Below are 24,194 nucleotides of genomic sequence, written 5' to 3' on the forward strand. Positions count from 1 at the left end.
ATGTATTTTAATTATGTTTTTTCAGGTAATATTTTTAGTCCACAACAGTCAAGTGGCCATCTAAAATCCCCAACTCCTCCTCCTCCTCCTTCCTCTAAGCCTCCTGGTCTTTCTCGGAAACAATCTATGGATCTTAATCAAGTTAGCATGCTCTCTCCAGCTGCCATGTCTCCTGCGAGCTCTTCACAAAGTGAGTCACGACCTAAATTCTCCATTAAATCTTAGGCTTTTGCATAAATGCTTCCCAAGATAAACTTCTTAACCTGTGGAATGATGAAACTTAAGTGTATAGTGTACCCTAAATTGTATAAGTTGTGCAGCTCTAGGCAGGTCTCTTGTTCACTGTATGTATTTTATGTTTATTGTAACTGTGTTCGTTTTTTCTGTATATATGTATGCACCCTCTGTGTATACGTTTTAATACCTTTTATGCAATTAGTATGATCTCCTCATTTCTGAAAGGCTGGTAGATGATGTGATGAGATAAAATTCCAAAGTGTAGATTTTTTTCCTCCAGTGTAAAAACAGTATGTTAGATCAGTTTGCCTTTACATAATTTAAGCATCTGGTTTTTTAAATGTTATAGGAGCTGGTGCAGTTGTATCTCTATGTATGTATATAATCTGATCAGTCCCAAGGTGGTGATACAATAAACGATAAGATGATTTTTTTAAAACACTCCTACACTGTTTTACAAATCATTGCTGATTGCAAGTGTGGTGGTGATGCTGGTGATGATAGCACCATATTCTCAGGTGTTAATGTAAATTTCAATAATAAGTGTCATCCTAGTTTAAGTATTTTCATTAACACTGACAGGATCATTGTAATCATAGCTATAGACTATAAACATTTTTAAAAATATGTATGCGTCTTGAGACATGTCGTGAACAGATTTGTACAAAGAGAAGTCATAGCTGCAGTTTTTCATTTTTTTATGAATAATTGTATACTGCACATTCCAGTACCCTGCACAGTATTATGCTTTTTGCATTAAATGATTTAAAATCTGGATAGCTCAAAAGGTGTAACTTTTCTGCCTTCTTGTTTTGCACAAAGAAAAAAAGAAAACTTATAAAAGTTTTCTTCTAACATATTTACTGTGTTTTTATGTTAGTGCTTTGAATTGTGTAAATCTGCTGCACACAGTTGTTACTTTAAGGGTCTGGTCACAACAGCTGGACATCCACATTTATTTCCTTTCTTTCTGCAGGACATGAAAGCTAAAAAAAAAGAAAAACAAAGAAACACCTCAAGCTTCTGGGGGTTTCTGTTTTGTTTTTCTGTTGGTGACTGTGCTTACTGCATCCACAACAAATATAGCTATACATGCTACATTTAAGCAGAAGGAATTACACAGTAACTTTTAAAGATGCAGTATTATCCTCTGGTTCTCAAATATTAAAAAAAATATTTTTATTTGATCAAGATTTGGCAAATGGGAGCTTAGCTATCTGAAATTTAGATTAACCTCATCATTATTGAGATAGTATGTGTTCTTTGTTGAATCTGTTGTTTTCCATGATATGTTTTTAACACGATGCTAATGTGCAGGCAGTGCGTATAGACTATATGTTTAACATTTTAGGAAAAAAACATTAATTAGGTTAAACTGGTCACTAAGAAATGGTTTTATTTTGATTTAAGTATTTCTGAATGGAGTCGTGACTCAATGTATTATAAATTATGGAAGGACTTAATGGAGGATACAAACCGGTGTATGGCTTAAGGAATTAACCATGGAGAATGGGTTTTCTGTGTGATTATACTGCATCCTTAACAAGGAGTGTGTGCTGCAGCACTTGTGTCGTGTAGAAATTAACACTTGCAGCCTAAAAAATGGAACAAATTGTCAGTGCTAAATAAGATTCCATTAACCTTATTTTACCAAAAGGACTGGCCTTTTATAACAAACTAGCACTTTTTATTTTTCTCAATGAGCAGGGTCTGGAACTCCTAAACCATCTACTCCTACTCCAACCAACACCCCTTCATCGACCCCACACCCTCCTGATGCTCAGAGCTCAACTCCTATTACCCCTTCTGCCACCCCTACTCCCCAAGATTCAGGCTTCACCCCTCAGCCCACTTTGTTAACCCCGTTTGCTCAGCAGCAAATGTCTCTGAGCCAGGCACTGCCTGTAATGACTATTCCTCTTTCCACCATGGTAACATCCATTACTACAGGAACAACCTCCACCCAGGTCATGGCAAACCCTGCAGGACTTAACTTCATCAATGTAGTGGGCTCTGTGTGGTAAGTTTTTTTTTGTTTTGATGGTTTCTTAATTTGCCCTGGGTGGGTTGGTCGTTGGGGCGGGTGCGGTGGGGAGAGTGGGAGTGGTACCGGACTGTCCAGCACCCATTAGGATAGATATTTTTCAGGATCTGCAATACAAAAAGATCATTCACTTTGTAATTATGAAGTGAAGAGCCACTAGAAACTACCTGTATTTCTCAAATATAAGGCACCTGCTATCAGAATATTGAAAAGGTCTATTAAGACAGACCTTTATTGCTTTCAGCTTTTTGGATGCATACAGTTTAATTTCATAAGGCTTAACATCAGTTTAAGTGATTTCTGAGGTTTTGCCCTTTAAGTTTGAAAACATTTTTTGTTAATCAGGAGGTGGAATATCATATTCAGAACACTCTAAATGAAAAATGGAAAGAGATTTGATATTAAGGTGCCTATGAATGAAAGGTTATATGTAAAATACAAGAAAACAACAAATCTGTTTTCTAACAATTTAATCAAACATTGAGGTTAAACATTATTTGATTCTTAAAACTCATTTTGTGGTTTAAAAAAAATAAATGCTGCTGTCAAGAATAGATTGTGTGGTATAACATGAACTGCTTTTTAGACTAAATGAAATTGTGATCCATATAAGATGGTCAGTGTGAGACACATAGTGCACTTCAATGCAAGTGTCAGACACTTGAGTTACTCATCCAAGGTCTTAAGCAGTTGATCACTGTTGATTAATTAGATTTTTTTTAATGGTGCAAAAAGAAAACACAAACCTGTTTCTTAACTTTTTGTTATGATAGTACAACTGTTTTGAAGACTGTTGATCTTTCAGTATTCCTAGAATAAAAGAACCATTTGTGTTTTATTTTCCATAGATTATACCCAAGAAAAAACATGTATATGCCGAGAATGTGGATTTACATATTTGTTATGCCCTAGGCGTAACAATTTTTAAAGCTGCCTTGATGCTTTATCCATAATCCCATTTACAGCAAACAATTGATTTACTCGTCATGAGACAGAGGGCAAAAATTTAGTTACTTACATTTACTTTTACCACTTGGGTTTGATGTTTTGTCTTTCCTCTTCTACAGTGGAGCACAGACACTGATGAGTGGTTCAAACCCTATGTTGGGGTGCAACACTGGTGCCATAGCCCCTGCAGGTATAAATCTGAGTGGCATTTTACCATCAGGTCTGGTACCAAGTGCGCTGCCTGCTGCAATGCAGTCTGCCTCTCAAGCAGGTTAGTGTGAATAAGTTGAAAAGCCACCCTTCAGATAGGGACAGCGTGAAAACATACTGTGAGAACAATGGACGAAAGTGGCCATTGTGTGAATAGATTGTGTATTGTTGATGGCTGGAGCTCAGGAACAACATATGTATTTTTGCATTCAAAGTGTAGGCTATGTTTGAGATTGTTTGTTTGGTTTTTTGGGTTGGTTTTTTTTTTTTGAGGAGCTAGACTGGGGAAACTTACTCTCAACCTAGATTGTTTGGTATGCACAGTAGGAAGTTTGAGAGAAACTCTAAATTCAAATGTGACTTTGATAATGATGACTGCCAGAAAAAAAGGCATGACTGAATGTAGAAAGAGGCCTCACTTTTTAAATGTGCAGGGCATTTTATTCTGTCACTGGTACTGCTTTATTCTAGTAGGACAATTAATTAGTTCCTTATTGCCTTCAAATATATCTATATAAATCTGTGTGCCTCAATATTCATTAAAGCAGGATTTAAATTCTTAGTTTATTTTTTCTGAACATATAATAAAGAAAAAAACCCCTAATGTATGGTTATGGAATCAGAATGATAGAAGAGACTTCAAGATTTCCATCCCGTACACTGAGACAGTAGAATCTATCTAAACCATACTGAACCAATGTTTATCCAAACTGTCTTTAAATACCTTCACTAAAGATTCCCATCTTCCTTGGTAGCTGTTTGGAGTAGTTCATTATCTGTACAAAATGTTTCCTCCTAATTACAATGCATCTCCTTAATTGCAAATTAAATTTTTTTTTTTCTCCTATTCCTTGCAGACATGAAAAATAGTTGTTCACCCTTTCTCTTTACCTTCTAAGTATCAAACACGCTGTCATGTCCCACATTTGTCTTCTCTTTCTGATAGGTCGTATTTTTCAAACCTTTCATAATCCTGTCACTCTCTTCTAGACTGTCCAATTTGCTTACATCCTTCTTAAAATGTGATAACCAAAACTGGACACAAGCCTGAGCTTGGCTGATTTACCACTGTGGAGCACAGCAGAATAAATGCATCTCATCTCTTTCACAACATGCCTGTTAACATTTCCCCAAATGAGGTCTGCCTATTTTTTATCTGTATTTTTTGCAACAGCATTACATTAACATAAGAATGGCTTTACTGGTTTAGGCCAAAATCCATCCAGTTTATATTCTGTCCCTGACAGTCGCAGCTAGAAGATACTTAGGAGAGAGTTTAAGATGAGGCAAAAGTGTGAAGTGAAACATCCCTTGTATGCAAGTGTACCTCTTCTGGCAATCTGCAGCTTTGAGACTTTCTCAGCTGAAGACTATCCACGTGGATAAGCTTTATGCTTAATGTCCCATGCTAGACTTCTAGTCTGTGGATTTATCTAATTGGGTTTTGAACCTGTTTATATTTTTGGGATCTATGGCATCTTTTGACAGTGAGTTTTATAAATGTAAACTGTGTGAAGAGGTTCTTTTCTTTTGTGTGTTCTGTAGTTTGTGATATGGATGATTTGGATATGTTTGTGACCTACTGTAACTTCTCATGTCCTTTCTTGCTGTATAGACACAAAGCTAGTTACTCACAATTTTATACTTGTTCATTTGTCTTTTTTTAGTTCCATGTTGTTGAATTTTGGACCCTTTCTTCAATTCACTAGGATTGCTTTTAATTCTAATTCTGTCCTTTCAAGCACTGTCAACCTTTACCAGTTCGGTGTCACAGATTTTTACATGCTATGCTGTCGCCTACATAACAGATGGGAGTAGTGAGCTGAGCTAGGTCCGTGGAAAGCCTCTGGGGATTCTGTTTGACAGCCACTGTTTTACTGGAGCGTTTGTACCAGTCCTATATCCACCTCAGAGCTTACTACACATACATCTTCTTTTAGCATAGCTTTGAAGAGTGCCATGTGGAATAATGCCAAAAGCTCTAGAAGTCGGATGTCTTGCCAGAAGCCCTTGGGGAGGTGGGCAGTTGCTGAGATTTTTGGGTGGGATTGTTTTCTGTTAATGATTGAGAAACTGAGAGCCTGTTACTTCATTGAGCCCTTGGACATTTCTGGATTTACTGTACAAACAGTAAAACTTTTTAAAGCCAGAAGAATCACTGAAGAATAACTGCTGTGATATTCTCCACATTCACCTTGTGTAAATGCATTAACAGGTTATAGGTTACAGGGTACAGTGTTTAGTAGCGATACAGATTTATTTCTGTTTAGTCAGCTCTCTTTAACTTCGAATCTGGATAATTATGAACTTAACAACATTATGGAAAATGCAGCATTGTATTAAGTATAAACTTTACACTTGCCACTTTTCCAACTTCCAAATGTTTAGAAATAATCCCAGTGGAAAGGTGTATTAATTGAAATACACATATATAATTAAGTAAAGACTTCCTACTAATAAAAAGATGTTTTCTTTAACAGGCAGCCCCTTTGGTTTGAAAAATGCATCAAATCTTCGGCCCTTAAATCTTCTACAGGTAATTGATACACTTGGACGCAATAATAATGATAATTTCTTATATTTCTTTAGAGACATGTTTAGTGCTGCTTACTGCATTGCCCCCCACAGATCTTTGAAGCCAGTTGATCAGACAAACCCTTTACTGCAAATTTTAATTGCTTATTTAAAATGCTTGGAATAAGAGAAAAAGCTACTTCTATAAAGATATCAGGTGGAAATTATATTCCTAGCTCACAACAAAGCAGCTAGTTCTCAGTAACAATCTAAAAATGCAGACATTTGAATTCAAGAGATTAATCCTAAAATACAAACTTCTATTTTCAGGATTTGCTTAAGCTTTTATTGCAAATCATTCTTTAAACTGAAGTTGTGATTATTTTAGACGTACAAAACAGTACAGTAGAATCACTCAGGGGTTACACATATAACGCTTAAAAGTTGAGCTCAACATGCACAGGTAGGTGCAATAATGGCTTTAAAGAGCTTCTGGTAATGCAAATAGAAGTTCATGTAAGATAGGGAGTTTAGAAGGTCTGTAAATGTTTTCACTAAGCATACATACAGATACAAACATAAGCAAAAGTTGCTTATTGTCAGAGCTCCATTTAAAAGCAGAACAGGGAGTGTTTGTGGAACCAGCTGGAGTTCGTGGATCTTGAAGTCAGCTGCAAGTTACAGGTGTGGAATTGCAGCTTCAGTGTTCTACAGATGTTGCACCATGCTTCAAAAAATTAATACCAGTAAAAGATCAGCTGTAGCTTTGCTACTTCCTCCTCCAACTTCTGTACACACTCCAGAAACATGGAAAAGGGGCAGGCACAGGAGGCAGTTATGCCAGAGAAGAGCTTTTCTATAAAATTAAATCACACAAATACAACCTTTCAAGCTACCTCTGCCATTCATATAAGCCAAGAATAGTTTGGCTGAAATCAGTGCAATTAAAGCTGGTGTAAGGGAGAGGAATCAAGACTTGTTTCATGTTTTTCTGCATCAGACCTTGCAGCTTGTTGATGGGAAGCATCTATTACACTTCAGTGGAATATTTTGAAAGTGAAAATAATGTACAGTGCTTTTGAAGACTAGCCTTTACAATTCCAGTATCAGTACAATCTCTACTATTTTAATTAGAATAATAAAAATGTATTTTCCTGTGGAAATACCTTGCTATAATTTAATGCAGGTTTGTTTTCTGAGCATAAGGCTTTTTCACAAACAACAGCAATTGTAAACTGATTCATTTTAAAGGATTTAAAAACAAACAAACAAAAAACCTCCAAGGAGGAGGTCAATATCGATGTTGTGTTCATCCTCAGACAGTGGGGAAACTCAGCAGTTTGGTTGAAGTGTGCTTTTTGTTTTAATCTTCAACAGCTTCCAGATGGTTCATGTATTTTTAACCCACTCCAGCAGGAGCAGCAGCTGTCACAGTTTTCTCCACAGCAACAATCTCAGCAGCCTACAACCTGTAGTCCTCAGCAACAGGGAGAACAGGTCTGTGCTAACAGCCCTCAGTCTGGGGTGCGTGGATGAAACAGTTTCTCTTATTCTCCCCATCTCCACAAGTAAATGAGCCTTTACCCAACAGATCTGAAGCAGAAGGGGAGGGAAGTCTTCCTGCAAAACCTTCTCAAACTGCGGAGACTGCAGTGGCTTTGTTGCCGTGGCTGGAGCCTGGGTTATACTCCTTTATTTATATCCTGTATACAAGAGCTGTAACAAAACAACTGGCTAAGCATTGTCTAACTCTAGCATGAAGAGAGCCAGCCCACTGTACAAGTGGTGTAAAATCAGCTTAGTGTTGTCCTGTTTGTCATAACTAGCAGGTACATCAGGTGAACAGAGAAAAAACACAATCTGAATTACTGCATAGTAACTAAAACTTCTTACACTGCTGTTAGTTGCCTTATGATCCTCACTGCTGTAGTTAGCAGAATTGTTCTCTTTGCACCAGAGAAAGTATCAGTTGGCTTTAAAGCTATAATCTTAAGACATTTGCTCTACTGCTGCCTGCAATTAGTGTTAAAGACTTTAATCACTGAAGGAAGTCTAAAGTCTTGATAGAGACCAATCTGTCTGTTCTCAAAACGACAGATTTTGAGTGGTTGGTTCTACCTGCGCCTAAAAATCTTTAGCAGCACAAATGCAGCAATTTGGGAAAACCAGCTGCTCTGCTTTTGTGTTCTTTATCTTTTGTCTTCCCAGACACACAAGACTTCTGTTTACCAAATAGTCTCTACTGGATACTCAGTTTGTCCTAACAATTTTGCTTGTGCTACTGTAGGCTGTCCATAACTAAGATGCCTCTTTCGAATGTTTTTATGGTGTATAGTCTCCTGTGTCACAGGCCTTGTTCTGGAATGTGGGACAGTTTAATGGGAAACTTTCAGATTTGTTCTCAGAATCCAAGTGTCAGTTACTAGTTGAATTGCTAGAAAAAGTCATGCACACTTGTACTATTGGGTTTTATTTTCTAGACATTGAACTTCAAGGGCGTTTACAAAAAGGCTGACGTAAGCCTAGTCCTTCTTGTGGCAAAAAGTTCTTCTGGAGGAAATCAATCTCTGCATTGGCTAACTTGCCCTAAGGAACTTCTCTCTTACCACACTTTACAGACCAGGGTTATTAGCTAAACTGAGCTATTAGGAATACTAGATTCCTTAGCTTTCACTAAGGACAAGGACGTATGCATTCACAGTGCTGTAATCCAAGTGCTTAGTGGAAAAAACCTAAGCCCCAAAAGACTAAAAATTTTCTGTGCTGCCAACAGAATATACACATTCTTGTCTCATACTTAGGGTTTTCCCCCAAATGTTGGTTCTATGACTTTTTAAGTCTTCCTTAGTCATCTTCATTGAGATGATGACATCTTTTTAATGCGCTTGGTCAAGTTTACTTAGATCTTAGTGGCATTATTTCATATGGTTATTCTAAAGAAGCATTGCAACTCCTGGAAATGCACCAACTCAAAAGTTGTTCTTTTGAGGTTTGTTTGTTTTTTGGTTTTTGGTGTGTTTTTTCCTGACTGATAAGCCATGCAGTTTGCTTGAATTACATAATAACACTTAATTTCCCCACCTTATGAATCAATGTATAATTTAAGTTCTAGAAAAGGTCATAATTCAGTACCCGTTGACGTCAGTGGACACTAGATCAGACTCCACAAGTTCCACTTGAGTGACTACTGTGAGAACTACTCTGTTCTGAAAATAAGATTTTAAAAGCAGGGTTTGTATTTTTTATGAAATTAAGGAGCGTGTGGCACAATACGAACATGTGAATGTAAGTTTCAGACTTCTCACATTTTGACTGATGAGGACCTTTGCACATGGATGGTTTCAGGTGTCACCTGAAGACTGTGGGGTTGGGAGTGGGACAGGAAATTGTCCTAAGATTACAACCATCAGCTGTACTCTCTGCTGACTGCAGGGAAGTTGACAACTACATGGGACTTCTGCTGGGTAACGGGCACAATACCATTTCTGCTAAAACAGAGCTGTTTTGGGGCATTCGACATCTGTTCATTCCACTTTAATAGTGACTACATTATAGCTTGTATCTACGCACACTGGAAGATGTAGAATTAAATGGTTTTAAATGGCACTTCAAAAGTTTGCCTTTACACTGGCTTTATTTACTTATTCATTGATACCAAAGTTTGGTAATAAGGATCAAGCTTTTCATTTTTGCTAGGGGTCTGACCAAGGTCCATCCAATCAAGATCAGGCATTATCTGCCCAACAAGCTGCTGTAATTAACCTGACTGGAGTAGGGAATTTTATGCAACCTCAAGCCACAGGTATGTGCTTGCTGAGCCTCCTTTTGTAGTTACATGTGTATGTTGATAAATTCACACTGAAATGAAGTTTGGTCTTAAAGAAGTCTTACATTAGATCAAAACAACTTAACTATTTATTATTGGCACATGAATTATACAGGAAACACTGGACTTCCAAAGCATGTACTTTTCTGCTTTGTTTGGCAGTTAAGTGTAGTAAATCCATAATACCATGTGAAAATAAGTCACACTTGATAGAAAAAGCAAACACAGGTAACTTCCATGCCAGACTTCATTGAGGAATGTTTCTTTAACTGTGTGCTTAACATCCACTATGAGAAACCTCTTTGTGTCTCCACAAGCACTTCATAATCTAATTATGTTCTAACGAGGAGTATGTATATCTTGTATACTTGATTCTGCACTGTTTCCAATTTGACTCTGAAACTAATTCTGTTGTTCCCCCTTTCCTGTGACACTCTATTCCTATGTCTTCCTTCCCTGACCCTGACCAACTCGACCTGACCTCTTTGACCTGCCTGCTTTCCCCTTCTCCTTTCTTAGTGTTGTCTCAGCTTGGCTCTGCCGTGAACAGACCTGGGCAAAGCCTTCCTCAGCAGAGACTCCAGCTCTCTTCTGCCTTACAACAGCAACAACAACAAGCCTTGCAGCAGCAGCAGCAACAGATACAAGTAATCCAGCAACTTCACTCTGACTGTGTTTACAAAAAAAAAAAAAAAAAATTTTAAAAATACAATTCTCAGCTCCAAAACCAAAAATCTTGCCCCTTTGACTTTTTTGTTTTGTTGTTTTTTTAAACTAATATCTTTATTGTCTTGCAAATGAAAAAAACATGAATTTGGCAAACTATATCATGAAACATTTAAAATCTGTGGTTCTCAGCTTGGAGCACTGAATTTATTTTTATTCACTTAAGCCATCCACCTTCCTGATTTGCTCACATTCAAGGAGTGCTTGTGGCACGTATCTGAATAAGCTCTGCCAGGTGCCAATACATTTCAAAATAGCCTGAATGTAAGCACCTGCAAGTTCAAATGTAGCACTGCTACAGTCAGTACATGGAAGCAACAGCTCTGGCAAAGCATTCCTTTAGCATTCTGTCATTCAGATGCTTTATGAAAATATTTTAATATTTTTTTAGCACACAGTCTCTTCTTTGTGATACATACAGAAAATACGTACAATGCACGCACCGAGAAGGTATTATGTTAAAAATGTACTGTGTAACCCAAACATTCACTGAAGTTGCTGAGTTACTGCAGTTACTGCAATGGAGAGAAAGGGCAAAGAAACAAAGCTGTCCAAGTACATGTGTAAAGTGTTCCATGTGCCCTCAGCAGGCTTCTGTGCCACTGGTGCTGCTTGACTGTACTCACTGCCCCAGTACATGGTGTGTTCCTTTTGTCAGCCTGGTGCCTCCTCATTTTTTTTCTTTTTATCCCCCCCTGCCCCCTTCCTCTCATTCTTCCTGACATGAAACACAGCTTTATAGTCAACACTAACAAGCTTTTTCTCCCCCTTCTTTATGGCAGCAGTTGCGATTCTTGCAGCATCAAATGGCTATGGCGGCAGCAGCAGCAGCACAAGCAGCTCACCTGCGTCATCAACAGCATTCAGGCAGCCACTCAAAAAGTAAAAGAAAAAGAGGCACACCAGCCCCTCCAAACTCCTGAGACTTGCTTCCCACCCACCCACAAAATTGATTTTTTTTTTTTTTCAGATTAAAAAGGAGAAAGCTTAACATCAAATCAGTGTTTTATATTACTGGTGGGGAAAATGAACCTTTGACATTACACTGAAATAAATGAACTGGTTCTGGAAGCCAACCCTACAGAACTTAGAGATTTTGTCTGTAAAGCAGCTAGGGTCTGGTTTCCTTAAGTTAAATTTTTTTAACAGAATGTTTTATCTTGTATTTTTTACCACTCAGCAGCATTGTACATAGTATAAGGGTGAAAAACATTTTAGAAAAAATGAGCTTTGTAAATGTAGTATTGGTATTTGTTTATTTAGTATAAAAGGTTTGTGAACACTGTAACAAATACAATTTTTACGAATCCATTTTTGAAAAGATCTCTCCTTTTGTTCACTTGGGCTTTATACTTTTTATTACTTTGTCTATCAGCTTCTTTACTTCTTTGTGTCTTGTAACTGCTCTGGTGATACAGTCCTGAAGCTTGGCTCCTGTAAGAGGACTTCCACCTAAAAATTAAAGGGAAGAATTTGATTTTCTACTTAGACTTCAGTTATGTATCTCTAAATGTGTTTTCCAAATGAGAGCATTAAGTAATGTAGCAATTCTTATGACCAACAACTTTCACCTGGGGAGCATAGAGCTTCCCCAACACCAGCCTCAGGCAAAGAAAACAGAAACAAAGGAGAGGTGCTGAAAATCCATCCTTTGCTGTATGTAGGTCAAGCTGGGACTTCTTTTTGCACTTCAGTCATGCCACATTTTTGAAAATTAATTTCAAAAGCAAGTAATTTAATAAGTACTCAAGCAGACCGTCTGTTACCACAAAGCACCCACATTTTACAAAGAAGGTTAAGAAAAGATTATCATCTCTATAGGTTTCTGTGTAATAAACATGGAAGTACCTGGTTTATGGACAGAACATAGTCTGCCTTCTTCATCGGTTACAATAGTTACTGTTCCAGTTGCTAAGTCTTCTTCTTCAGCAGTTGGATCAACAATGAGTAATGTGCTTGTGAAAGAAAAACATACGCAGACATATTAGTATACATTGCTCCATTAACATTACTGCAAAATACACATAACTTACTCTTATTGTAGTCTTACAAAATAGTTGCAGGTGGATTTAGTGCTCAGGCTTATCTGTCTTCTTACCAAAATGCACCAATTTAAAAAAAGAAAAAAAAACGAAGAATGGGGGAGATTCCACATATTCAAGTGCATATGTCTGTTAAAACACTAGCTGTTGAAAATACAGCTTTATGCCCAAGTTTCATAGATTTGTGACACCCGTGTATTGCAGGAAAATGCCATTAAACTGCCATTTGCAGTATGCAGTCACTTATTTGGTAGTTACGCAAAGACACCAGCATTGTTTTTAGGTGTAGGCTGCACTAATCTCTACCAGACCTCAAGGCAAAACTCATTTCCAATGGTAAATTACCAAAGGAGTTCTCAGGTTCTTGTCAGAGAACTCACTAACACCACTCAGCCTGGGAGTTGTTCAAAGATGGATTTACTGGGTTCCTTAAGGCAGCCAAAATAAGCTGTCATACAACACATGATGCACGTCATTAAAAGAGATTAAATAGTGTTATTTTTGAACCATTTAGTAAGAGCAAACCAATGAAAAAAAAAAAGATCTAAACTACAAGCCAACTTTGCACAACAAGAAAAACTTGAACTTAAACCACTGTTCAGCCTTAGTTTCTTTAAAAAAATAATAATAATAAAAAAAATCACTACCATTACGAACATTTAGCTAAAGTGCAGGTATCATGACAGGAAAGACTTCAGCTGAAGCTTTCATGAAGCCTCAGTTTACACTGGTAAACTAAAATTTAGTATTGATGTCATCAAACTCAGTTTAGCAGCTGGAGTACACCTATGCTAAGTGATGTTTATGACAAGTTGAGGGGGAAGTCAGTAGCAAGGCTATAGGAGCCCATATAAAATAGATGGAAGGGTAACAGGATTTTTCAATTTGAACTTGTACAATGCATAATTGAAGGTTTTCCAGGTAATTTAAAGCTTCACCAATAGTTTCAGATTGCCATTTAATAGCAAATGCATAATGAAAACTTAAGTCCTTAGCTACACTACTCAAAAATACTGCTTTATTAATTCTACCCACATCCACTGTGCAGCATCAGCCCTTTGCATGACACCACATGGAGCGTTCGATGCATCAGACTTATTATTTATGTACAGGTTGGCTCCACGGGAGCCAGCTGAGGAGCTGCACAGTGCTCTGCACCAGTGTTCCTCACCCATGGCTACGCTACCCAGCAACCCAGAAGTTTTATTTATTCAAGGAGGGCTCTTGCACAGAAGAAAAATGCCTCTGGAAGCCATTTAAAGCATATTATTTAGAGGGCTGTGTCAACAGCTGTAGAAAAACTAATAAACCAGAACTACAAAAAAAACAAAACCCAAACCACACAACACAGGCACACACACCCCCCTCAATATTTAGTTTTAGGAACTAAGGGAGACTTAAGTAACTTGTTTGATGCAACAGTTGGTTTCAGCGAAGGGAAAAAAGCCCAACAGACCAAAAGCTCTCTTCCAAAGGCAATTTTTTTGTCTATTGGTAAGTATGGGTGATTTGTGTGCAAATAATATCCTACTGACAACTGTCTAACCACTGTGCTGTCCAAACCCTGTCAGTCTACAGCAAACTTCAGACCCACAAGAACTGGTATTAAAGCAATTAACAGAAGCACTCTAAAGTACTGATAACTTTCTGCTTTGATTCATTTTGGTAATCACATGGTCAACATTTGAGTTTAGTGTTCCCCCACCCCATCTCATGTTTGAATGAAGGGGCCTGTTAATGATCTCTGCGAATACAGATTAATGTGCCATAAACCCCTGATGTCTCTAAATACACCTAAATCTTAAATCAGATTCATGGCACAGCAAGCAGCATCTTATTTGTCATTTTCTACTTTTCAAATGGATACCACCATAAATAACTGCATTTCTTACGAACAGCAGCAGAACACATACTTAACGTGCTTGGACTAATGAAGAGCCAGTAAACAATTTCAGGTGAGGAGTCAAGTTATCAGATGTGATTATTCTGAGTTCTCATAATCAGATTCTTTACCTTCATGAACAATCACTTAAGAGTGCTGGTTATACTTCATCTTGGGTAATTATGTTTTCAGTTATCCAGAGGTTCTGTTGTTCTAACTAGACCATTACTTCTTTCTTCCTCTGTTGACTAAATCCTTGGTATAAGCTACTCAAAAATTACCATCTTTCTTTTCGATCTCCTATTTACCTAGGCTTCTGAAACATTAATTGCATTGGTAACATTCTTTTGTCTCAAAGATGCTGCAAAAGCATAAAACAATACCTATTCCCATACTTTCAAGCATATTTTTTAGGTTGGGAACCAGTTCTTCTTTAAGTCACAGGAAGAAGTTGGACAGACTTTGTTTTGTTCTGCATGCTCATTCATACCACAGAACTACAGGTCAGTTCCACACGAGAGGCGCCGGGTTTAAGATCGAGTGGAGCAGCACTGCCTGAGACTGCGTGCTCTTCACTAGCAGCAGTGCTCAGGAAGCGCAGAAACATCACTGGCAGCATCCTCTGTCCTCCACTTCTTTTACAGACACAGTTGTTTTCATAAGTACAAAACAGTTACGAACTTACTCATCAAATATAGCAAATGACGTGGCAACCGGATGCTTTCTGATAATCAAAGGATTCTTCTGTTTTAAATTAACTTCTGATAAACCAGTTTCTTCATTTATAGTAACTGATGGCAACTGTACTGAAGAGATGAAAAAATGACAATGGTATAATATTATACATTGCAGCTTTTAGTAGGCCTAGAGATGTCCAAGACTACTGAAATATTTAAGCTGATCTTTCAAGCCACTGAAAATCAATCAGAAGAGAGTTTTGGCTGTATTACTGGTGTTCTGTACAAAAACATTCTTGAATTTGAGGAAAGTATTTAGCTTAGAACTACCCGTCCAAGGAAGTATTTAATTTTTCTCCTCAAGGTAATGTTCTTCCTTATACAGAACCATTTTCTGCTTCCAAAATGCCATACAATTAAATACTTTAGTGTCATATTTAACAAAAAGTATTTTTTACACCAAAAGCCTACTGGACATACAAAAAACAGGAATATGGTCTCATCTCATGAATTTTATATATCCACAGAAACAGTGCAACCTGATCTTCAGATAACTCTTGCTCTGACAACCCATACAGTGTTGGAGACAGGAAAATCAAGAGCAAAGTAGCTATAGAAATTCAAAGGCAAGCAATTCACAGTTAGAAAAGCAGACATTGCTGTAAGCTTCCCTTACCACCTCCTATGTGCATTTATAACCCACACACCTGTGAATAATCAATCCGTATCTTGGATGCATGAAAACAGTTTTTTCAAACTATAATGCATTAAGCTAGGAATATTCTCTTGTGACAAATACGCAAAGCCCCCCAACAACTTATTCTGCCTATGCAAAATACATTAACAAGGTAAGACCCTGATCTAGGCATTGAAGTCATTTACAACCACTGCCGAAAGGTTCAGATCTCTGACACAGAAGAACACATGGCAGAAGAGCTATTAGTCTTATAAGAGAGCAATAATATGCATACAAAAAGATCCCACTCCCCAGGTGTTACACATCTATGGCATCCATACCATCATTGCCACTTCATATTTGCGTTTTAGTAATTCAGCATTCAAATGACAGAAAAAAAGCAGTCTTAGGGAATTGTGAACCAGCTACCTATTCATTATAATTCAAAACTAACGTATTTCTCCAAGCAACACTAATCAGAGCGTGTCTCTTGCTCTAGGGAAGACTTACCATTTTTTAATGCTGCTAACAAAGCAAAGGCACTGGCATCCAAAATGTTTCCATCGTAGTCCAGACATATGATATCACAGTATAACACCCAAGCAAGCTATCAAAAAAGGTTTGCACGTGTGAGATATTTCAGCAGGTAAGCAAATGGCGCAATATCTAAGAAAACACTTGGCACGTGAACAAAGATACTTATTTCTATCATACGATTTTTACATTTCAGATGTAAACTAAGCTATGAACACTAAAAAGCAAAAGCAACAACAAAACAACGTATAGCCCCAAATACCTTCTTTAACGCCTCAACACTGTGATCTTGTTAGTATGTCCATCTTCGGTTTGAGATACAACTTACCTTGCCGTTTGCAACACACAGATCTTCTTTCGCTATTATCTGTGAACTAAAATAAAATGAGAGAGTAAACCATAGAAATAGAAAACTGTCTTGCAGCACTGTCTGTGTTTTAAATTCATTAAGACGATTCTTACTTTTCAATCACATCTGCAATGAACTGGCTTGCTGCTTGAGCCTCTTCACCAGGTGGTCCAGAGCGAAACCTTGTTGAACAGAGGGATGGCAGTTCTACGTTTGGAACTAGGTAGCAAGAATCATTAGTCATAAAACTAAAGAAAGCAGGCAATGGGATATCAAAAGTAGAAATAAGACAATACACAGTCTTAATAACATTTTATGTACCTCAAATGAGAGGCAAGACAAGAATTTTACAACCAAACCTTCCTACTTCTCCCCTCAAATATAAAGTTACGCATGAGTTTGTATTAAAAGAACTTGTAGTACTCTGTACTCAGAAACTATATATTCCATGGAGAAGCACATACTCCTAACTACCATTTTCTGTTTGTAATCCTGCTATGAATATCATGAGTGCCCCCCCCCCCGCCCCCATCCCAAACTCTTCTTTAAGTGTTAAGCATTCTTAAGTAGATCAAGAAATAACAGTGTTTTCATCCCACTGCCTGACTTTACTGGTATGCTATCTGCTTTTCATCAACCATTAAAAACCTGATGCTTTAGACTTGAAGCAAAAACATGCATAAACATTTGTGAAAAAACTCTAAGCATAATCAAGTTCACTGAAAACAACATACTTTGGAGATGCCTTATAAAAGGGGGATTTAGTCTAAGCTCTCAGTTCCATGGAATTATTTTATTTCAAAAGAAACTCCAAACCAGAGCAAGGATGTACCCCTGAGACTTCTACAGTTCTCCGAGAAATATATGGGGTTGATCTCACTGTTTTTAAGAGTTAAATTTTTTGCCTACTGGGACTTCAAGACAAAAGTTAATGTGCCTTTGCACAACCTTGCATGCCACAATCTTTTATAGATGAACTACCTTCCCCCTCTTAACATACGTACTTCCCCCTGCTGCAGGCTTGTCTTCAGCCTGGCCTGGAATCAGCAATAAGAAGGTAGCTTTACACGGAAAACTCACAAGCAGAGCAGGGGGCATTCTGAAATTTCTGAAGCACCACTTCCTATATGTCAATTTGGAAACTGATTTGAAGGAAAGTGATACGATTTTACCCAAAGTCATTCTTTTAAGAAGTCTTCACAACACACTCAATCTGTCTCATCATTACAGCTTTTTAGCTGAAGCAATACAAGATCGGAGTAAGATCCGTACGGAAAAGCTTACCAATATATCCCTTGTTAGCAGAATCTACTGCGGGTGCAGCAAGTTCCTAAAGAAAAAAAGACAAAAATGAAAAGCTGAATTTTGTACCAAAAGACTTTCCAGCTCTTCTATCTACGAATGGTCATTTTCTTCCCAGTTATCATTACAATGAGATTTACATGAGGCATTTTTAATTGGTCCCTGTTTGTATTTTTCCTATGGGAAAACACAATACAGGGACATGAATTGTTCCATGGCAGGCCAGCAGTCAAGCTGAGGCTACAAGGCACTTAATAGTCCAGCCAACTAATTACCAATGCACTTATTGATCAATATTCAGTAACTCTTCAATTATACAGCTTTTACCTAGAAATAACAAAGACTTTATTTTTGTATGTATCTTTCCCCATACACAATACACACCAGAAAAATACATGTTCTCAGACTACACAGGCAGGATTAGACAAAGTATATATTAACTTTCACATCTGAAAGTAACTCAGGCAAAAGACTGTAATTGTGTCTGGCATATTATTGTAACTCTGCAGGAGATTCATTCTAAACACGAATGCACAAGTTCAGCTAACAGCTAAGTTAAAATAAAAACCAACCATACCGCTTTAACTCCACAAATCACTGTAGTATTTCCTAACTTCACCAGGGCAGAACCATCTGCAGTTGTAATTGAACCTGAAGAGAGAAAGTGCTGTTCAATAAAATCTATTTTTCCATTCAAAGGGCCTTAAGTAACATCCACCTTCAAAAACTGTTTACTTTCCATCATTTTATACTAAACACAAGCTAGCAAAGTCTTGATGAATCCAGGGTGGGCACAGAATCTCTCTATTAAACAGTCAGTCAGCTGGAAGGGACTGCTGGAGGCAGCTTATCTGATCCCCCTGCTCAAGCAGGGCCGCCTAGAGCCAGTTGCCCAGGACTGTATCCAAATGGCTTTTGAGTATCTCCCAAGAATGGAGACCCCACAATGTCTCTGGGAAACCTGTTCCAGCGCTTCGTCACCCTCACAGGGAAAAAACGTTTCCTGATGTTCAGAGGAAACCTCCTGTGTTTCAGTTTGTGCCCATTGCCTCGTGTCCTGTCACCGGGAACCACCAAATATAGCCTGGCTCCATCTTCTTTACACCCTCCCTTGAGGTATTTACATACATTGATAAGATCCCCCCTCAGCCTTCTCTTCTCCAGGCTGAACAGTCCCAGCTCTCTCAGCCCTTCCTCACAGGAGAGGCGATCCAGTCCCTTCATCATCTTCATGGCCCTTTGTTGGAGTCCCTCCAGTATGTCCATTTCTCTCTGGTACTGGGAAGCCCAGAACTGGACCCAGCACTCCAGGTGTGACCTCACCAGTGTTGAATAAAGGAGAAGGATCACCTCTCTTGACTTGCTGGCAATACTTTGCATAAAGCAGCACAGGATAACATTGGCCTTCTTTGCAGCAGGGGCACTTCTCTGGCTCATGTTCAACCTTGTGTCCACCAGGACCCCCAGGTCCCTCTCTACCAAGCTGCATTCCAGCTGGGCAGCCTCCAGCATATATCAGTTCATGGGGTTGTTCCTCCCCAGGTGCAGGACTTTGTGCTTCTTGTTCAACTTCATGAGGTTCCTGTGGGCCCGTTTCTCCTCGTTTCTGAGGTCCCTCTGGATGGCAGCAGGACCCTCTGGCATATCAGCCACTCCTCCCAGTTTGGTGTCATCTGTAACCTTACAGAGGGGACACTCTGCCCCATCATCCAGATCATTAATGAAGATGTTGAGAAGGACTGGACCCAGTTTTGATCCCTGGTGTACTTTTTTAAACCAGAAACCATAGATGGTTACTGTAAGCCCACCTTCTGGCTGACTTACAGCAAGACCTCATGGAAGGCAGCATTGTAAAATGGAAGAGACCTGCAGTGTCAAGTTTGAGCAATAATCAGCAAATATTCCATGGTGGTACGCTGACCTGTATTTTACTTTCAGAAATTATGAGGTGTAAGAAAGGCAGGTAAGGTGCTGCTGCTCACTGCATAAGAGGCATCTTGCCTATTCTTGAGACAATTGCTCATCAAGCTTAGAATAAAACAGAAGCCAGGAGTCACCACCTCTTTCTAGATGCTAGGGCATCAATTTTGCGCTGGTCGGTTGTCATGGTTTAACCCCAGCCAGCAACCAAGCACCACGCAGCTGCTCACTCACTCCCTCCCCACCCAGCGGGATGGAGGAGAGAATCAGAAGTAAAAAGGTAAAACTCAGGGGTTGAGGTAAGAACAGTTTAATAGGACAGAAAGGAAGAAACTAATAATGATAATAGTAACAATAATAAAATGACAATAATAATTATAATAAAAGAATTGGAATATACAAATAAGCGACGCGCAGCACAACTGCTCACCACTCACCGACCGATGCCCAGTTAATTCCCAAGCAGCGATCCACAGTTTATACACTGGGCATGACGTCACATGGAATACCCCTTTGGCCAGTTTGGGTCAGCTGTCCCTGCTGTGTCCCCTCCCAACTCCTTGTGCCCCTCCAGCCTTCTCGCTGGCTGGGCACGAGAAGCTGAAAAATCCTTAACTTAGTCTAAACACTACTTAGCAACAACTGAAAACATCAGTGTGTTATCAACATTCTTCTCATACTGAACCCAAAACATAACACTATACCAGCTACTAGGAAGACGGTTACCACTATCCCAGCTGAAACCAGGACATCAGTATATGCCTAGACACTGCCTTCAGCATCTATAACATATGCTGCTGATCTTAGAAAGAGACAAGCTTCCACGACCACCTAAATTGTGCTGTGCATATCAGCCCAGGAGCAGAACTGAGTAGCAATGCTCAAATATATTACTGTACCATGCATTCTCTTTAATACTTTTTGAAACCATAAATAAAAATTCCTCCTCTTTCTTGTTTCAGAATGCAAGCACCAAGAAAACTGATTAGCAAGTCATTAGTGTCACTAACTACTATAATCTGAGACTAATAATACCTTCCCCATTATTATTATTCCAAATAAGCACTTGCCTATGTTGACAGTGGTTGCCCGGAATTCACCTAACTCCCTTCCATCGGGTCGACAGTTCTCTTTCTAAAAAAAAAAAAAAAAAAAAAAATTACAAAGTTCAAATCAGAAAACATTTTTCATTACATAACACACAAATATTTATGCTATGCGAGTTCATATAAAATAGTATTCTCTTTTTAGCAGAAATATGCAGTTACAAAAATGCTAGGGAAAACTCGATCACATTCTAGCGAGCTTTTCATCAACTGATACGTAGTTTGTGGTTGTAGGCCCACAAGAAAAAAAAAATTATTATAATTTATTTAGAAAATAAATATAATGATAGATTGATTGTCTCAAGGGTAAGTACTACAGGCTAGATTCAGAATATCATCCAAGAATGAATACTCAACGATATTTTAAAATAAGAGCTTCTACCTGTCTGCACTATTTAATTTTGTAGGCAATTCCCCTCCCCCACCTAGTGGAGCTCTTAAAATTAATGTTAGAGTGAACTAGAGAAAAAAAAAAAAAACCAAAACCAAATACTGCCCCCCCCAAATAAAAACCCCAATGTTCAAATACTGTCAGTCAGAAGCTGTACAATACCTGAACCTTAAGTTAGAAATTGCACCAATTCACCATCACGTTAGATCTGAATTATCAGTCATCGCAATTTCAAGCTTCTCAAAAGCAAAGACTTTTGGTTCAATTACAAGAACCAAAACTGACTGCAGTAACACTGGACCCATTTCTAAGTCAATACTACTTTAGTAATGGATAGACTAATGTAATATACCAAAAAGTCAGCGGTTTTCCTTCACAGTTACGGTAAGCATGGTTAGCAGCAATATTCTGTTAGTCATTTTTAGTAGCATCTAAGAGCCTGGTCTGACAATTTTGTACTAGACAAACCTGCATCACCATCTTGGTCAAACTTAACTAGCATTCCTTTCGAGGCCAACAGAAGCGTTTATCCATCAAGTTGAACAGGGACACAACCTGCTGCAGCATCAATGCCACAGACAGATGGAAAAACATGTTCTGAAGAGCATGACCATTTTTTCCCCTGCTCAGTGAGGTGTTTTTTCCCTTCTAGTTTCAGATTTTCATACAGACAAATTAGAAAAGCAGAAGCAAGCAAGAAAAAATTTGATTACAAGCAATTTATACATGCATATTGTGTTTTACTCACCAAAAATCTTCTGTAATACTCCAATGGTTCCACCGTTCTAAAACAAACAGAAAGAGAAGTTCACATGCAAGCTCCCAAGTAGGGAAGAGAGAGCAAAAAAGATAAGCAAGCCTGAACCTACAACAACAAATAATTTGAGAATCAAGATGACCGGCAAAATGGTGACAGGAAGATGAGGAAACTCGAAACTGATCTAACAAAAAGATGTTTTCCTACATCCACTTCCAAAATGCTTCTTTCTTACAAGGAACCTGCCTGCACATACACCAAACACAAACTACTAGCTTTCACCTCAACAACCTTGACTACTAGTTTTAATTCAAAAGGAATGTTTACTGAGACAAGGGTGTAGAATCTTTCTGAAGAAATGCAGCATGGGTAATTTTATTAGAGCATCTGAAATACTTGTTAGTTTAAGGACTGTATTCAGATGTACAAAATGGTTTAAAAAAATTTTACAGTCCCGAAAGGTTAGTTTTTCTCAGAATCTTCAAGAAATTACAAAATCAAGAAATATGCTTCATGCAGTGCTTCAGCTGAGAAATAATTAACACTTATTATTAATTATATATTTCTAACAGCATTTGTGTATTAGTATTTTAAGCACAGAACGTTAAAGTAAAAAACACTCATAAAAGCGTCATTGATATTTGAACAAAGCCTTCTCGATTTTGTTAAAAGTAAGCACTTCTGAAAAAAAAGGATAACTGGAAAAGGCAAGTTTTCTAAATGCAAACTAACATAGAGAGGTACCGCAACTAACGATGGCAAGCATCAATTAACCCCTGTTGGTTCCCCATACGTTGGTCCTGTACTACTGTTTTTTAACCCCAACACATGGCCTGTTCTCTTCCAATTCATGCAAGAGCACTTGCTAAACCGTGTTTCCCACATTTAAGCCCTAAACCTGGAAGAAGCAAGGAGACTGGCACAGGTTGCCCAGAGAGGTTGTGGCTGCCCCATCCCTGGCAGTGTTCAAGGCCAGGTTGGATGGGGCTTTGAGCAACCTGGTCTAGTGGAAGGTGTCCCTGCCCATGGCAGGGGGGTTGGAACGAGATGATCTTTAAGGTCCCTTCCAACCCGAACCCTTCTGTGATTGTAAAAGGAGCAGCTATAAACGGGAAGCCACTGAATTCCCCAGCTTTAAGCTCTTGTAACGCTTCACTAAACTCGTCCTGCCTGTACCTCTGTCCTTGGAGGGAGAAGGCTGCTCTCCTCCACGCCGAGTGCCGCAGGACCCCGCACGGTCCCGGCCGGCGGGATCTCTGGGGAGCGTCGGGCCCAATCCCTCGCGCAGACCAGGTCCCCACGGAGTGGGGGGGGGGCCTCGTCCGGGCCTCGGGCCTCGTCAGGGCCTCGTCCCCCCGCGCGGACGGGGGCACCGCAGCCCCCCCGGCGGACCACCCTTCACCACGACCGACCTCCCACCCGTCCCCTCCCCAGTACCGATCCGGAATCGCGTTTCCACCCGCACCCGCTGCCACCCTGCTCTGCCTTCTCCACACGCCATGAGGCAGCCGAAGGCCTCACCGCTCTCTGCGCTTCGCCATGACTTCGTCTGACTGAACAAACCCAGCTCGCCCGGCCGGCCGCCCTCCCTTCTCCACTTCGGGGCTCCGGCCCCCCTCAGCACCCCGCCGGACGCCCCTTCGCCCGCCCACCTCTTTCCCCTGCCGCGATACCCCGAGGCCGGAGCCCCCGCTGCCCAACGCCACGGCCCCGCGGCGGCCTGTGCTGGGGAGAAGCTCCGCGGGACGGTCCCCGCCACCCGCCCGCGACCGGGGCCGGCGTTACCTCAGCCGGCGCCCACCGCGGGAAGCAACGCCGTCACGAAAACGACACCGCGCTGGGGCCCTCTCCCCCCCGACCGCACGCCGCGGCGGCGGCCTCGGCGACGGGGAAAAGGCCCCGTTGAGGGAGCGGGGGGAGCGGGCGGGAACGCCCGCCACAGTGGGACGAGGAGCGAGCGGGGGATCAAGGGCCGCCAGGCCCTTCGCTTACTTGAAAGCCGTCGCCATGGCGGCGCCGCTGCCGTCCCGGATGTGCCGCCGCCTCCCGCCCC

General features: G+C 39.7%; 2 protein-coding genes across 25 annotated transcripts in view; one reads left to right on the forward strand and one right to left on the reverse strand.

Moving 5' to 3' along the window:
- SUPT20H (SPT20 homolog, SAGA complex component) overlaps positions 1–11,816 on the forward strand; it is a 38,083-nt gene extending 26,267 nt beyond the window's left edge. For 7 of the 24 annotated variants that reach the window (XM_041118508.1, XM_041118510.1, XM_041118512.1 and 4 more), the window contains 8 exons: positions 26–190; positions 1,945–2,257; positions 3,349–3,500; positions 5,920–5,975; positions 7,331–7,477; positions 9,650–9,755; positions 10,299–10,426; positions 11,288–11,816. In XM_041118508.1, coding sequence (XP_040974442.1) covers positions 26–190; positions 1,945–2,257; positions 3,349–3,500; positions 5,920–5,975; positions 7,331–7,477; positions 9,650–9,755; positions 10,299–10,426; positions 11,288–11,428 — 1,208 coding nt within the window. In that variant the 3' untranslated portion in view covers positions 11,429–11,816. Of the gene's footprint in view, positions 1–25; positions 191–1,944; positions 2,258–3,348; positions 3,501–4,429; positions 4,579–5,919; positions 5,976–7,330; positions 7,478–9,649; positions 9,756–10,298; positions 10,427–11,287 lie in introns of those variants that run through there. The other 17 variants (XM_041118517.1, XM_041118518.1, XM_041118514.1 and 14 more) reach the window with 12 other exon arrangements.
- Positions 11,745–24,192, reverse strand: EXOSC8 (exosome component 8). Its single transcript, XM_030043097.1, has 11 exons — positions 24,134–24,192; positions 22,133–22,169; positions 20,958–21,021; positions 18,545–18,618; positions 17,950–17,995; positions 16,779–16,884; positions 16,645–16,690; positions 16,293–16,389; positions 15,115–15,235; positions 12,354–12,460; positions 11,745–11,957 (listed from the first exon to the last, which is right to left on the reverse strand). Exons 1-11 carry the CDS (start codon positions 24,148–24,150, stop codon positions 11,842–11,844), a joined length of 831 nt encoding a protein of 276 aa, XP_029898957.1. The 5' UTR covers positions 24,151–24,192; the 3' UTR covers positions 11,745–11,841.
- Between the last annotated feature and the right edge of the window lie 2 nt (positions 24,193–24,194).

This window comes from Aquila chrysaetos, chromosome 19 (genome assembly GCF_900496995.4).
Source record: "Aquila chrysaetos chrysaetos chromosome 19, bAquChr1.4, whole genome shotgun sequence".
NCBI classification, from domain to species: Eukaryota; Metazoa; Chordata; class Aves; order Accipitriformes; family Accipitridae; genus Aquila; species Aquila chrysaetos.

What these genes read in the sequence shown, in the direction of transcription:
- EXOSC8 (XM_030043097.1), bottom strand. An exon ending in TGATTTGTGGAGTTAAAGCG is followed by an intron (nt 17,996 to 18,544) that starts GTATGGTTGGTT and finishes TTTTTTCTTTAG; the next exon opens with GAACTTGCTGCACCCGCAGT. An exon ending in TCATTTGCTATATTTGATGA is followed by an intron (nt 12,461 to 15,114) that starts GTAAGTTCGTAA and finishes TTCTTTCACAAG; the next exon opens with CACATTACTCATTGTTGATC.